Raw genomic sequence first — 15000 nt, forward strand, 5'->3', positions numbered from 1 at the left:
CGTTCCGGTGACTTTCCCATACAATGCAATCCCTTCAATCAATGCTCAGTATTTGCACGGTCTCTAAGTCGGTGTAAAGTTATGTAAGGTGCGCGGGCTCAGTGGAGTAATAATAATAATGATGATGATGATGATGATGATGATAATAATAATAATAATAACAATGGCTTTATTAGCATTTCCACAAGGTGGCTCTTCGTCTGCTAAAATATATCTTCTAAAATACAAATAAAGTTAAAAATGTACGTAAAAAGAGGTAAAATAAGTATACCTATGTAACAATGTTTAATAAAAACGTTAAGCTGAGAGGTCATCGTTAAACTTTTTCATTAAATGGTTAAATGTCATCTCAGAAAACTGATTACAATCAATACAGTTCCGTACACATCCAGGTAAAATATTAAAGCTCTTAGCAGCTTGGTCTTGATAAATGTGTGGTACTAGTGGGATTTCAAGCTGCATAGCTGCACTGGACCTCAGCGTTCAATTGTGCCTAAATTGCTTCAGTCGCAAGTAACGTGGACATTCAAGAGAAATAGTCGCCTTGTGAACTAACTTTAACAGCTGCCATTCGATGTGTTCTTTAAGCCCGGTTTACATTGCGACATAAGCATAAGCATAAACATAAGCATAAGCATAACGAAGTTCACACGTGTTGCATAAACATAAAAGAAGTGACATACACAAGAGCAGTTTGTTCTCCGAAAAAAATCGCTGGAGAATGGGACGAGCAACGTTTCCAAAATGACGTACGAAGAACAAATTCTCCTCCTATTATTACTCCTTCTGCTTTGTCAAGAAAACGACGGCGACAAGAAAGAGAACGATAAAATAGACTGAAGAGGTCCTGTTGGGTATTTTCTGAGGGATATTTCCGAAAGGGGAAAGAACAAGGAGACTGGGGAACTGCAACTAGTGGACTGAGAATTTTATTTCTGGCGATTTGTCGCAAAGGCAGGGATAATTGCGAACCGCCCCAGCACGTTTCTTGTAAAAAAAATAGTACCTTCGGACGCCGTCTTAGGCACTATTAACTTGAATATCCGTTGACATAAAAACAGCTGACACCTCGGTCTTATGCTTATGTTTACGAGGGCGTTCAATAAGTAATCCCCCTGACCCACTTCCCATATCAGTAGAGCAACGAAACTTGGCACAGTTATTAGTCTTTCTCTATATAGGAACCACCCAGAGTTATCCATTTCTCCCATCGTTTGATGCAACTCTGGAAACAGTGTTTGTAGAACACCCCAGGTTGGTCCTCCAACCGCGACGTGACTTCAGAAATCAAGGCTGCATCATCTGGGAAACGCTTTCCTTTCAAAAACGACTTCATGGCTGGGAAGAGGTGAAAGTCAGAGGGTGCAAGGTTAGGAGATTAGGGAGGATGGGGGAGGATTTCATAGCCAAACGCCCGTGCTTCTGATCTGGCGACATGGACCGGAGCGTTGTCCTGCAGGAGGAGGATAACTTGGCTGATCTTGCCCCGCCTCTTGATTTTGATAGCTTCTCTTAATTTCCTCAAAAGTGAAGCATAATAGGCTCCTGTAATTGTAGCACCCTTTGCCAGGAAATCTGTCATCACTACTCCGTCCTGGTTCCAGAAGACTGTTAGCATGACCTTCCCAGCGGAGGGCTGCACCCTTGCCTTCTTTGGAGGTGGTGAGTCCCAGTGCTTCCACTGCATTGACTGGGCTTTGTTCTCTGGATCATAGTGCTAGACCTAGGTTTCATCCTGTGTAATCAGTGTTTTGAAAAACTTTGACTCATCTTCTTGGCACATCTCCAAATTCATCCTCGAGCACTCGACGCGTTCTCGCTTCTGGAAAGGTGTGAGCAACCTGGAAATCCATCTGGCAGACACCTTATGCATATGCAAATGGTCATGAAGGATAGTTTCCAAAGACCCTGTACTAATCTTGACCTCTTGGGCTATTTGGCAAATAGTAATGCGCCAATCTTCCAAAATGGCAGCCTCAACTTGACGGACAGATGCCTCATCAATGGCAGAAGGGGGTCGACCAGGTCTGGGAGCTGTTTCCACAGACTTCCGGCCATGTTTGAATTCACGATGCCAGCGTTTTACAAGGTCATATGATGGGGCATTATCACCATAAGTTTCTTTCATTTCATCAAAAGTGTCCTGTGGTGTGTGTCCTTTCAAATACAAAAACAGGATCACTGCGCGACACTCAACAGGCTCCATTTCACACCTGACTTAGTTCAAACACCTGTAAATCAGAAACCACAATTAGTTCAGAGCTGTAATTTTCCACATAACCCATAGAGATACAAATCATTGCACATGCAAAATTTCAGCTAGATCAGACAAATGGAAGTGGGTCAGGGGCATTACTTATTGAATGCCCCCCGTATGTTGCCCCCGGCTTACGCAGTTATAAACGAGACATAAGCATGGAAACGATTCCTTTTTCTTATGCTTATGCTTATGCTTATGTCACTCCTGCTTTACGCCGCTTTTGCTCTATGCTTATGTCACAGTGTAAACCAAGCTTTAACTTGTAACCAATTTAGCATTATAATATCCTCACTTTCAACAAATTTACCTACATCAAAGCTCGCACATGCTGTTTGAATTGTTTTTAGGCGTTAAACAAAGTAATGTGGCAAATTATGATAAACAACACAATTATAATAGAAATAGGAAAGTACTAGGGCCTGAACTAACTGCTTACGAATATGAGATGGAAGAAAAAAACCTCAATTTCTTTTCTTTTCAGTGTAATGAAGCGTAGAGAAATTGTGGGTATGCTCGGTCGGTGTAATATAAGTATTCTGTAATTTACAGAGAATACTATTTCCAAATGGTCTGCATACAAAATAGTATTCGTAAAAAATGAACAATAACATTGAGTTTGCAAGACATGTTAGCGACAGAACTGACTTCCGTCTTTAAACACTTCCTGTGTCATAAAACGTCAGTCATCACGGGTCACTTCGCACGACGTGGCCAAAAATCACTCCAATTAGTTACGATAGGAAATTGAACGACCCTCGGAGTTTTTCTTTAACGAGTACATCTTTTAAAGATCTTCCTCTTCTATACGAAATAAGGGAAGGGGTTTTAAAGATTTCTCAGCAAGGGTTGGTTTTGTATAAGATGCCAGTTGTTGTTGAGATTAGGCACTGCATGATGGGCGTATTCTGTAATAATTCTTTTTGCGGGCTTCTTTGTTTATTTTTAGAGCCAACATTCTTTCAAAGCCGCTGTTACACGTTGAAACGTTTAACTGAAACTTGCGTGTAACGACGCGGCGAAACAAGTTCACCAGGCGTTGCATCGTGTAATGGTCGGTTTCGTCAAACTTTTTGAACTGCCGTTGTGAGGCAAGTTTCACGAAAAGTAAACTGCTTTCTACTTCTGCGACAGTCGCAACGATCGCAGTGGTAATAAAAACAAGAGTTCCACCGTGAAACACCACTTTGTGACATTTGTCTTGCAACGAAAGTTCAAAATGTTACAAGGCGCAACGCCTGTTGAAACTTGATTCGCAGCGCCGTTGCACATAAGCTTCAGTTAAAAGTTTCAAACGGTGACAACGGCTTAAATCTGACTTCAGATGACTGCATGTTCACAAGGTTATCTGGATAACCCCTGTGGCGTATTCTGTGTTTGAATTGTGCGTTGTTTTCTTCAAATTTTGGTTTTCAGTGCATTGTTCGTTCTGAGAACCCCTAGGGATTAGCCTTTGATGAAGACTTTCCTGACCCCTAGAGGGTGACAGGAGATAAAGTGCATGAACTATTCTCGTCCCCAGAGCCCTTCGTTATTTTGGTCACGTGGTCGGCAAAATGAAAGGCTGTGGTCGCAGCCAATACCGGATTTCCGTAAATCTCGGACATCCGGCAGGGCATGCGCACTTCTTTCAAGTTTTAATAATCGTGAGTGAGGGGAGAGAAGATATTGGTACAATTACAATAACGCGAATTTACATTTTGAGATGGCTTTATCGTTGCCGTCGCCGTCGTCGTTGCTTAAGGTCTCTATTGATTTCGCCTAAGCTTCTACGCCTTTTTTGGTAAAGTCGCCATCTTTCAAAAGTTTTTATTTAATCTTTCGTAAAGCGCGCCAACTAAGGCAAGTCCCATTTCTTTCCGACATATGGGCCGGAGCAAAATGTGATGCGTAGTTCTTGTAATTTTATTTTGTTCTGCGCATATAATTTTAATCAGCTAACAAAAATATTCGAATTCTTAGGTGCGACCAGAGCCTTTCGTTTCGCCGACCACGTGACCAAAAGAAACGGAGGGCTCTGAGGACGAGAATGTGCGTGAACTGGAAAGTTTCTGTCGGTTTAAAGTGCGTGCGCACACCAAGAATAGAGTGACCTTGTATAAAGTGACAGGTATCTAAGATCTGAATCTTAGTCGTGAATTTTATGGTCAGATTGTAGCTATTTGCTAGCTCTGTGAAATTGTTTACTTCTTCTTTGGTTATACTCCATAGAGGAAAGATGAGTTGCTTGTATGGACTAAGTTTGATGATAGCTGTTTCAATCGCATCCATGAAAATTTTGGCAAAGGATACTGCGGTTTCGTGCGTTTGAAAGTAGTTTTTCCTGTTAAACAAGAAAGAATTTCTTTCAAGATAAGGCTCAACAAAATCTTTGAGGAAGTGAGTAGGTATCGGATAGTTGCGTTTATGGAATGTTTCGTATGTCCCATATACATTGGTGGAGCAGGCGATTAGTACCCCCAGGTGGTAACGAAAGTAATTAGACACATAGTAGAACACCACAAACCTCATTTTTAATGCACAAATTATTGCACTAATTGAATTATTCAAATATGGGCAAAATTATATGATCAGATAATAGAATGCAAATTAAGTTTCCGTAGGATTATCCTAACCAAGCTTCGAACAACTGGGCCAAGGAACTCGGAGCTGAACCAGAATCTTGAATGAGCTTTATATGTATCATTTCTTCAGTCCCTGATTTAAATATGACTTACTTTACCAGTTTGTGTTTAATGCAGAAATTTATGAACTACCGTGTGACGAGGAGTGGGAAATTGATAGATCTCTATTAACAATGCGGGATGAGCTTGGTGAAGGAGCATTTGGTTTGGTGATGCGAGCTGATGCTGTGGGATTGCCGGATATGCCTAAGACATACTCAGTGGCTGTAAAAATGCTTAAAGGTAAAATATACTGTAATCACCGTTTGTCGCGGAATTTAAGAGAACATTCGACTATATGGAACTAAGAATGAGTTGATCACTATCTTTTCCAGCTAATGCAACTGAGTATGAATTAGCCGACCTTTTGTCTGAAATGGACACAATGAAGGAGATTGGAAAACACGAGAACATCATCAATTTGATTGGTGCATGCACACAGAACGGTGAGGATGTTTTACTTAATTTTAACCTCGTCATCCATGACGCGGTTGTGAATGTCTTGACTGAGGAAAGAGATGGATATTATTCTTGGTCAATCGAGCCTGGTTAAAATTCTTCGGTAAAAATTTCATTTTTGTTTGTCGCTCGGTGTATTTTACACTAAAAAGTAACATGAAACACTTAAACAGGTCCCTTGTTCGTGGTTGTTGAGTTCGCGCCCTATGGCAATCTCCGACAGTTTTTAAGGGACAGGAGACCTTTTGAGTATCCGCAGAGCAGACCAAGTTCTCGTGGACCTTCCTTAACTATCAGAGATTTTGTGTTTTTCGCACTACAAGTAGCAAGAGGAATGGAATATCTTGGAAACAGAAAGGTATCGTTGTTTTTTCGTCGTTTTGAACCAAACAAGAATCCGTTGAAAGGAAAAACAAGTCATCTTTGGCCACCTAACTGTAAAAGAATGCCCTTTATGTAAAATCCATGAAGGCTACTTTACGGCCGATTTTATTATGTGAATTACAATAGAACTTAAAAGTTCCGTTCTCATTCATGGCTGCAAATGAAGTGATTACTTCGATAGTGGCAAACCAGAAGTTAAGAGTTTTATAAGAAGTGATTCGCTCTGACGAAGTGCTAACGCTCGAAACGTCAGCTTTTGGAATCCCTGCACTGTGGTCAATTTACATTACCAAAATCCGTTGATAAAACCACGTTTTTGTGTATTACTTCCCCACCGACGCAGCACCGCAGTTTCTTTAGAAACTACCCGGGCCCCTTTATAAGGTGTGGACCAGATCCATGATCTCGGCAAACTCTCTAATCAATCCTTTACTGACGTTGTCTATTATCTAGCCTGTCAAGCCCGACACGTTCGAGAAGAGAATGTGACAGACCACACTATGGGAACGTTATGCCCGCTACTCCTTGCTATAGCATTATGTCTTTAAAAGAACTAAAATGCGATTAGTCCAACAGAATTTAAGAACTATTAGTATTAAGTATTAGTCCAAAAAAATTTTACGAAAAAGGGTTGTGGGAAGAGGAGGACAGGGAATCATAGTCCTTATCCGAGAAGACTTCAAGATCAAACCATTTTCAGTTGCTACTATAAACTTAAGGCAGCGCTTTACTCTCAGCTCTGCTTACTCAGCTAACCGGTCGGCGATGATTTATTGAACTGTTTACTTATTTATTTATTTATTTATTTATTTATTATTTACTACCTTATTTATTCATCTGTTACTGAACAACGTTAAGTGGACTAATTGGGTTTGTCTCATAATGAAAGATCACGACAACAAAATGAACTTCTTTTGCAACTTGGTCGCGTTACTTAATTTGTCTTTGTCACTGCCGTTAACGTGGTTTCGTTATTTAACATTTGCCGCTTAATAATTGGTTAAAAACCACTATTCAATGTTGGTTTGTAAACGAATTCGAATCCAAATGATCAAGGTTAAATATTACAAAATTGATCGATATATCATGATTACTTAGTTTTTTTTAAAATGTATTATTTCAGTGCCTTCATCGTGACCTCGCCGCCAGAAATGTTCTTGTAGGGGAAGATTTTGTCATGAAAATAGCCGATTTTGGCTTGGCACGAAACGTGAAAGACCTCGAGTACTACAGAAAGACAACAAAAGTAAGCAAATGTAAAACCGTCGCGTTCAAAAATTGTTCTACGTCCATCATTAAGGCTTGACATAGTTATTTTTTCTTATATTTTCAGGGCCGTCTCCCGATTAAATGGCTGGCCATTGAGGCTTTGTTTGATCGAGTTTACACGACTCAAAGTGATGTATGGGCGTTCGGTATCCTGCTCTGGGAGATCTTTACATTCGGTAATGCGCCGATAAAATCGAAACTATTTCTGTGCCTGGGGAGTGGGGAATTTGACCTTTGCCTAGCTGGGGTGGGGATATTTGAACCGAAATTATCATTTTTCAATTTTTTTTTTCCGAGCGCTAACAGCTATAAACACGTCTTTGGACGAAATGGAAGAGTTTAAGGAAGAGATATAGCATTTGTTCAAAAGTTGTCTTCAAAGGAATTTTGGCTGCATAATTCGTCTTTGTCATACTATAGAGCGAATATGCACCCCCATTCCATTGTTAAATATCTAAAACTGTGTACGTTTTTGTTAGAGGTAATCAACCCACACTGAACAATTTAAAATCACTAGTCTTAAACGCTCTAAGCTCTGTTGTTAAACAACCTTTGCCATGTTTCGGAGTTAGAGCAGCTTATACTCCCCGGAAGGGAGGCGGGGGGGGAAGGGTTTCGAGTTCATCGGCTCATAAGGGACTTGATATTCAGAATTTATCTTCAAGAAACATTATAAATTAAGAATTTATTTTCAACGCCTTTTAACATGGATAAAAACGACCCTCAATTCAAATATTTTATTGCTCAACTTTCGCCCAGATTCCGAAAGTTACAAATTTGCCGAATTTCATTTTCCCAGGTGGCTCACCATATCCTGGAATACCTGTGGAAAGGCTGTTTGATCTTCTTAACTCGGGGTACAGAATGCAGAAACCTCAAAATTGTCCCGAGGACATGTGAGTTGAAATATTATTCAGTACATATCAGCCTCAGTGGCAACGCGCGCGTAAGGCTCAAACAGGTGTTCAAACATACTGGCCGTTTAGGGTACTCTGAACGGCTCGGGCTAATAAAACGTGGCGAGAAAACTGACAATTAGGTGCGAATTTTGAAATTATAAAGTAATTTTTTCCACAAAGTCATCTTTGAGTGAAATTTACATATCAGTAATTTGGAAATCCTATAAACAGATAGACTTTGTCAAATCAAGACATATACTTGGTTTGTAAGGGAAGCAAGAGCTAGACAGTTGTTTCTCTTTTTCCATTTAAAAAAAAACGGTATCTACCTTTTTCCTTTTGTGACATTTTTTTTTTGTTTTGCGGACAGATACTACATGATGTTGAATTGTTGGGAAAAGAACCCCAACAACAGAGCCTCTTTCACAGAGAAAAGGATACAACTTGATACCATATTATCATCCCTGACAATTAGGGTAAGACCATATTATTTTGGTTTCCCTCTTTCGGAAGGTGAATGCCTCTTGTCCGCTGTATTCTAGCGCCATGTGTGTTCAGTGGCGCCTGCTCTTGCGAATAAACAGTATCACTACTGACTAAGGATAGAAACCTCAGTAATCATCTGTAACATAAGTTGCCCTATCTGCTTACTTTAAAGAGAAAGTACGGTCTAGAAAATTAAAGTTTCTCTGAATCGAAAGTTCTTTACCTGTATTGTCATACTTGACCACTCATTTCGACTAAATATGTTTAAATAGCCAACAACAACGCTTCAAAAATAGGCAAATTTAAATTTAAATCCGCCGTCCTTGTTTTTGTGTATGCAAACGAGGCTATGACGTAGCAATAAGCAAGGATTTCTCCGGATGACTAAATGTACTTGATGTAAAGAAGAAAACACAGGCGAGGGAGACCAATGCTTTGTAAACTTGAATCTTAATCCAGAGGCTAAATTGTATTGATGTTGGCTCCACCTCGGAACAAATTTATGTCGTGGTCGTTAAACAGGGTTTTATATGTGAGTTATATGCAGGAGTTTTACACAGCGAAAGAGAGCTTGCAGTGCTATCCCGCGCTCATTACTGTGAAATAAAGGTCTGGAGATCAAGTTTAATCTGTCTACCGTGGCCTTCTATGAGATCCCTGTTACAACTTCAAAACAAACGATCGATTTTTGCACATTTCCATCAAATGGTAAGGGTAAAACGTTTCAGTAGTTTCTATAATTCTAACAAAATTTAACCACATTTCAAGTTATGTTTATTAACGCATAACAGTGAAAGTCGTCTATATATGGCTTGATTCAGTTTTCTCGCTCCAATATAATGATATTTTGAACTAGTTGACTGAGATTTTCGTATGAAGCGAATGTCACCAAGACCAATATCCACTACCTGAAGTCCTCATTGGTAAAATGACAGACCCGAACAGACAATATAGCAGTCAGGCTTTCACGTCTGAGGAATCCATCCACGTTTTATTTTCGCCGGTCAACTTTTCTTTAAATTTTAATTTTCCGGTGTAAGCTTCGGTTTTTTAAATTTTTAAATGTGTTCTCAAGTCTAGACATGTGTCTAGTTTCATCCCCTTCGAAAGAGTACGGGCGCGGCGCACGGCCCGCGACGGCCCGGCGGCCCGGCGGCCCAGTCCTGATTTTCCACAGTTTTTTTTTGTCCAGCGGTAAATCCACGCGCATGCACAGATCTGCATCGGGTTTGGGCGTGCAAAATGAGCGGCGGTGAGTTTGAATTCGTTTACCATTTTAATAATCATTTCAATCCTTTTCGATCCTTTCTTTTGTTGCATGCATCTAAGTGAAAAACGTTGTCACTCTGTTTATTCGTCTGTTTACAGAACCCGATAGAGAGGAAGTCCATTCTCAAACGATGTAAGTTATTTTCTAACCACAGTTTGAGATTGAAAATTTCATAACCCAAATAATGAGATATGTGAACTGCGTATTGTCACTGAGTTGCGTTTTGTCAGTTTATAAGGCAATCACATTCTCACTTTGTAATCAGATGATCTTATGGTAATTCTGTGCAATGGCAGGCAACAGTTATGAACGGCGGTAGATTTGCGTTTGCATGCTTTATTTGTGTAACTCTGAAAAAAAAAAAAGATTCGCAGTTCACATATCTCATAACTTATGATATTTTCACTTTCAAAGTATGATTTGAAAATAACTTACATCGTTCGATAATGAAAGTCCTCTATTGTGCTATCGGTTTCTATCAAGAGAAAATGAGGAGACAGAAACGGAGGCTCCCGGTCCAGCCCTTGGGATATGTAATGTCCACGAAAGTTATTTTTAGACAAGCGGTTCTAGCGGAAGTCTGTCTTCCGAGACGTCCGCATGCAGGCCAACCTACCTCTTTGGGCAACAGAAAAGAAAAAAAAATTCCGAGAAAGCCAAAGCAAGACTGCATGCGGACGTCTCGGAAGACAGACTTCCGCTAGAACAAAGACTTCCGCTTGTCTAAAAATAACTTTCGTGGACATGACATATCCCGGCCAACGCCCTGAGCCTCCCTCTCTGTCCCCTCATTTTCTCTTGGTTTCTATAAAGAGACGAATGAACAGAGAACGAAAACGTTTTTATCTGAACAACATGCAACAAACAGAAACAAGAATTCAAATGATTAAATGGTAAACGACTTCAAACTCACCGTCGTCTATTTTGCACGCCCAAACCCGATGCAGATCTGTGCATGCGAGTGGATTTACCGCTGGACAAAAAAACTGTGGAAAAACAGGACTGGGCCACCGAGCCTCCGAGCCGTCGCGGGCCGCCGGGCCGCTGGGCCGTAGCGGGCCGTGGGCCGCGGGCCGCTGGGCCGCGGGCCTGCTTTTAGTAAAACCCAAAGAGTACACCCCAACAGCAGTAAGGGACTGTGCAATAATTATCAGGAGGGGGGGGCCCTAAAACCAGAGGGGGGGGGGGCCTTAAGTTAAAATAATGGAAAGGAGGGGGGGGCTCTACATTAGATTTCTCAAGTAAGTTGAATAAACGAATTGAACGAATAAATAAACATTTTCCAAATAGACAGATGCCACGCCTTTGACTATCCATAATGTCTAAATATTGCATCAACATAAACAAATGCTTCAACTTATTTAGAATGTCAACATATGATAGATTGAAACAATCGCTCATGCACAGAAGTCACAAACCACGTTGTGAGCTTTGCCAATAAAACATTTGGCATTTAAGAGGTCCCGCAGACATGCCAGGTCTGTTCTTGATTTAAACAGCGAGAGGGTTTCTAGGTCTACAGTTTCTAGCTGAGGAATGCCACATATTTCTGTTTCATAGTTGTCATCAATGGGTTCACCTCCCAAAGACCGGAAAATTATACAGGTTCGGGTCCTACGGCTTTCTGAGGCAGCAATCCTCTTCTTCTCCCTTTTTTTCTTCTGTTCCTTCTTTTTTCTTGATTTGGATGCTTTAGATTTGGCACCAATAGGAAATGTCGCTTTATATTTAGGCATCACCCTATCCAGGTCTTCTACAAGATGCAGAACGTTTAAACCGACTTGAGACTTTATTGAATGACGTTGTTCAGCATTAAAATTGTGTAAACAGCTGAGGCCAGTCTTCCGTGTTTTTCTAACTTGGTTACGACAGCATTAAGCTTGTCCTGGATATCATTTGCCTCTTGTTTGCAACGTCTGATGTTGCTGTCATCATGGGGAGCTGGCTTGTAATCCTCTCGGAGAAACCTTCCTGCACAAGCAGGGTTGTCGGATAAAAGATATTGGTATCTGTTCTCAAGTTTTTCAATATCTAAAGGTACGGGTTAGAGAGGGGAACGTGAGGGGGGGGGGGGGTCACAGCTAATCTTGACGCTGCTGGAGGGGAGGACCTATCTAATTTTTCCTTTGGTGAAGCTCATTTTAGGACCCCCCCTTCCTGATAATTATTGCACAGTCCCTAATTGTTGATGTGAAAAGCCTTGCTACTTGTATTGAGCAACATCTGAAAGTTTCGTCCGCTTATTCTAAATTCAACGCTTTCCCGTGTGAACTCAAACAAATACGTTTATTGAAGCATCGAACACGGCTGTCGCTGAAGGAAGAAAGTGAAAAAGGTACGCTTGTCCAATATTTCTTTGTCGCATGTTCAAGCTTTTATCTTGTTTACATTTGCTCTGGCTGATTTTTGCAGTCTAGTTTGATTGAGTAGAAAATCTATAAATATTAAGTAATTTGAGTTTCTGTCGCACTTATGGACTACATGGCCTACTACCTATTGAACCACAAGACCGTTTACCATAGTTCATCTGACATTTGAATTTTTCGAAGCAGAAAGGTCACACAACATTGAGAAAGTGATCGGGGATCGAAGAACTTGGTAAGGTCGAACACGTTTTTTGACTATTGCTACGTCATAACACATCATATCCAAGATGTCGCTCTCTAAGTCACGAAAGAGGCAACTTCAAAGTGCTCTTGTCACATTTTAACAGGGAACTGGACTAAACGGCAATTATTTTCGAATTACAATGATATTGAACGTAAGGAGAAATGTAGACTCGGAAAAATAACACACTTATTTTCGAATTCCTGGGGAAAAGATTTCGTAATTTAGAGAAACTTTTTCTCGACCGTACTTTACCTTTATACGTTGATTATGATATCGACAACGACGATGATGATAGCAGTATCGTATTACGCCTCTGATGTCACTTATGGTGAGCACTTTGGACCTGATAAGTGAACAGAAAATTATGTATTTTACTCGCAAGGAAACCTATTGTATGTGTTAGCAGCAAAACATACTCCACATGACCTGCCAATTTCCCATTAAAACGTTCTACCGCTCGGTTACCACTGCACGAAATATCAACTAGCGGCATGTTTGTTCTGATGGTAAACGAGGTGGTAAATAATTTATAAGGAGTGACTTCGGCATATTGACCATTCTCGTCTCCAGTGCCGCCCGGCCCTCTTAGCCGCCAGAGAGTGAGCACGAGAATCCGTTGGCTCTGGAGACACAGGTCGACGGAAGTCCTAGATACTGGGACGTCCGGCGTTGGTAATGTATGAAGTCTTGAAATATCCACTATAATCGAGAGAACATAACGGCGGCTGCACGAGGGAAAACGTTCACTGTGTAATGCTCTGCCTCTACTTGAATTTAGAATAGATCTCTCATTGTGAACCGCAGGTAAATGCACTGAGAAATATTGTGGAGAAAACGAAGGATGTTTTAGTGGTCCACGGGCTATGGAAAATTCTGGATATTTTAGCTTTTGCCGTTCATTTTTGGCTCGTGTATGGTAGTGAGTGACTCCATCGTTTTAGTTGTATCGCCTTTGAATACGTTGACGCGGGATCATTTAATCAAAACACGACAGGCAAAGTTTAGTAAAGAAACTAACATCCAGAGAAAAAAAAATTTCAGCACTTTTGTTTTTCGTTTCCGAAAATATGACAGGGTAGTTTCTAGTTAAAACTGTTTGGTTATACAGCCCTACAGACGTTTAACGACTGTCTTTCCCGGAGAATTTTAAACGAAGTCCTTCATCGCACTGTATTTGTAATTTTCACATTTCTTTTTTTCATATTTCGCGCTAGTGCTGATTTGGAGTTCTCTCCCTAAGATTTTTCACTTCCGTTTTATTGTTAGGAAAGCATCCAATGAAATCCTGTGTCTCTAGCAGGGTAATGGACTCTTGGTTTTACGTAATTTGTACCCGGTGTATACAAGTTTAGCCCAGTTTTTTATATCTCGGTAATAAGCTAAGAGTGTGCCCACATTCAAACGATTTGTTAACATTCTTTACTTTCTAAATTGGAACAGGAAATCCTGGATAGTGACGATGCTTACATTGATGCTTTAACCGAGTCTTTTTGCTAAAGTAACAACATGGAACATACATTCTTGTGCCTCGCCACCGCGATTTGCATGAAAATGGGCAGTGGACTCTACCTGTCGGGAAAAAGGAGATGGCGTGCCCCAATGGCTGGAGCCTGGCAACAGTTTGTAAATGCAAACTGTGTCCCTCCAGTTGGGTTTCTTAAGTCGGCGCTGTTGTGCTGAGATTAATTGTTGTTTTCTATACAGTCACGTGTTGTAAACTGGTTTAATTTCAACAAACTCTGACATAGTTTGATGCTCTTTGGTTAAAAAGCTTTTTTTTTAATTTCTCCGAACCAGAGTGCCATCAAGCTACGTCTGATTATCAACCTGGTTACAATGTGAACCAAAACTCCCTCAACATTTAATTTTGTTGCTTTTTGAAAAGTCCATTTGGCGACTCGCCTGAAAATTTTCAATCGTAACGCTGAGCACGTTCTTATTCTACGTAACTGTGCAAATTGCACGACACGACCCCAAAAGCTTCCAAGCTTTTATTTGTCCAATATAGGGGTGGTAGCGTAAGCTAAATTGAAAAGGAGAGAAAAAAATTAAAAGTATGGACATGCAAACTCACTGTGTCGGGGCTTAACCGCTAATTAGTATAATTTAACAAAAGAAAGAGTCCAGAAAAATTCCACCGAAACTGCAAATTCTCTCTACCCTAGATAGCATCTAATCGTCCTGTTGACAAAACTGGATTGAGGTCCTACCCTATCAGCGGTTTTATGGTTATGTTAGAAGAAACAACCACAATGCAGATTACTTAATTGCTCGAGGGAATGAGAGAACCACGGGAAGGAGATTGTGAAAGCAATTATACACAAGTTTAACAAAATAAGTAATGAGCACGCTCCTCTTAAAGGCCCACCTTCACCCAAAAGTCATTGCGGTCGTTTGTTCTTGTTTTTCAAACGACGACTTGTTTAAATACGTGATGTGATTGGCTAAAGGCACTCAGGCGAATCACGCGGGAAACAACATGTCAGTTATTTAGGTAATTTCGTGTTGCACGAAATTCAGTCACGGTGCGCAATGACTTTTGGGCGAATGTGGGCCTTTAAAGCAATTAACTTAAAAAATAAATCTTGTAAACTTTGGATTACATCTGGGTTAAAAAAAAGGCCATTAAAATGCGGGATAAGCTTTATAAAAAATGGCTTGTCATACGTGACACATCTTGGTATAATAATAATTAGACCCATC

General features: G+C 40.5%; 1 protein-coding gene across 2 annotated transcripts in view; it reads left to right on the forward strand.

Moving 5' to 3' along the window:
* LOC138043256 (fibroblast growth factor receptor 2-like) overlaps positions 1-15000 on the forward strand; it is a 26753-nt gene that overhangs the window by 10419 nt on the left and 1334 nt on the right. For both annotated transcript variants that reach the window (XM_068889436.1, XM_068889437.1), the window contains exons 6-13: positions 4999-5163; positions 5256-5366; positions 5553-5737; positions 6887-7009; positions 7097-7208; positions 7832-7928; positions 8302-8407; positions 13738-15000. The exon at positions 13738-15000 is cut by the window's right edge and continues 1334 nt beyond it. In XM_068889436.1, coding sequence (XP_068745537.1) covers positions 4999-5163; positions 5256-5366; positions 5553-5737; positions 6887-7009; positions 7097-7208; positions 7832-7928; positions 8302-8407; positions 13738-13794 — 956 coding nt within the window. In that variant the 3' untranslated portion in view covers positions 13795-15000. The remainder of the gene's footprint in view (positions 1-4998; positions 5164-5255; positions 5367-5552; positions 5738-6886; positions 7010-7096; positions 7209-7831; positions 7929-8301; positions 8408-13737) is intronic.

The sequence above is a fragment of the Montipora capricornis genome, chromosome 3 (assembly GCF_036669925.1).
Source record: "Montipora capricornis isolate CH-2021 chromosome 3, ASM3666992v2, whole genome shotgun sequence".
In the NCBI taxonomy this organism is placed as follows: domain Eukaryota; kingdom Metazoa; phylum Cnidaria; class Anthozoa; order Scleractinia; family Acroporidae; genus Montipora; species Montipora capricornis.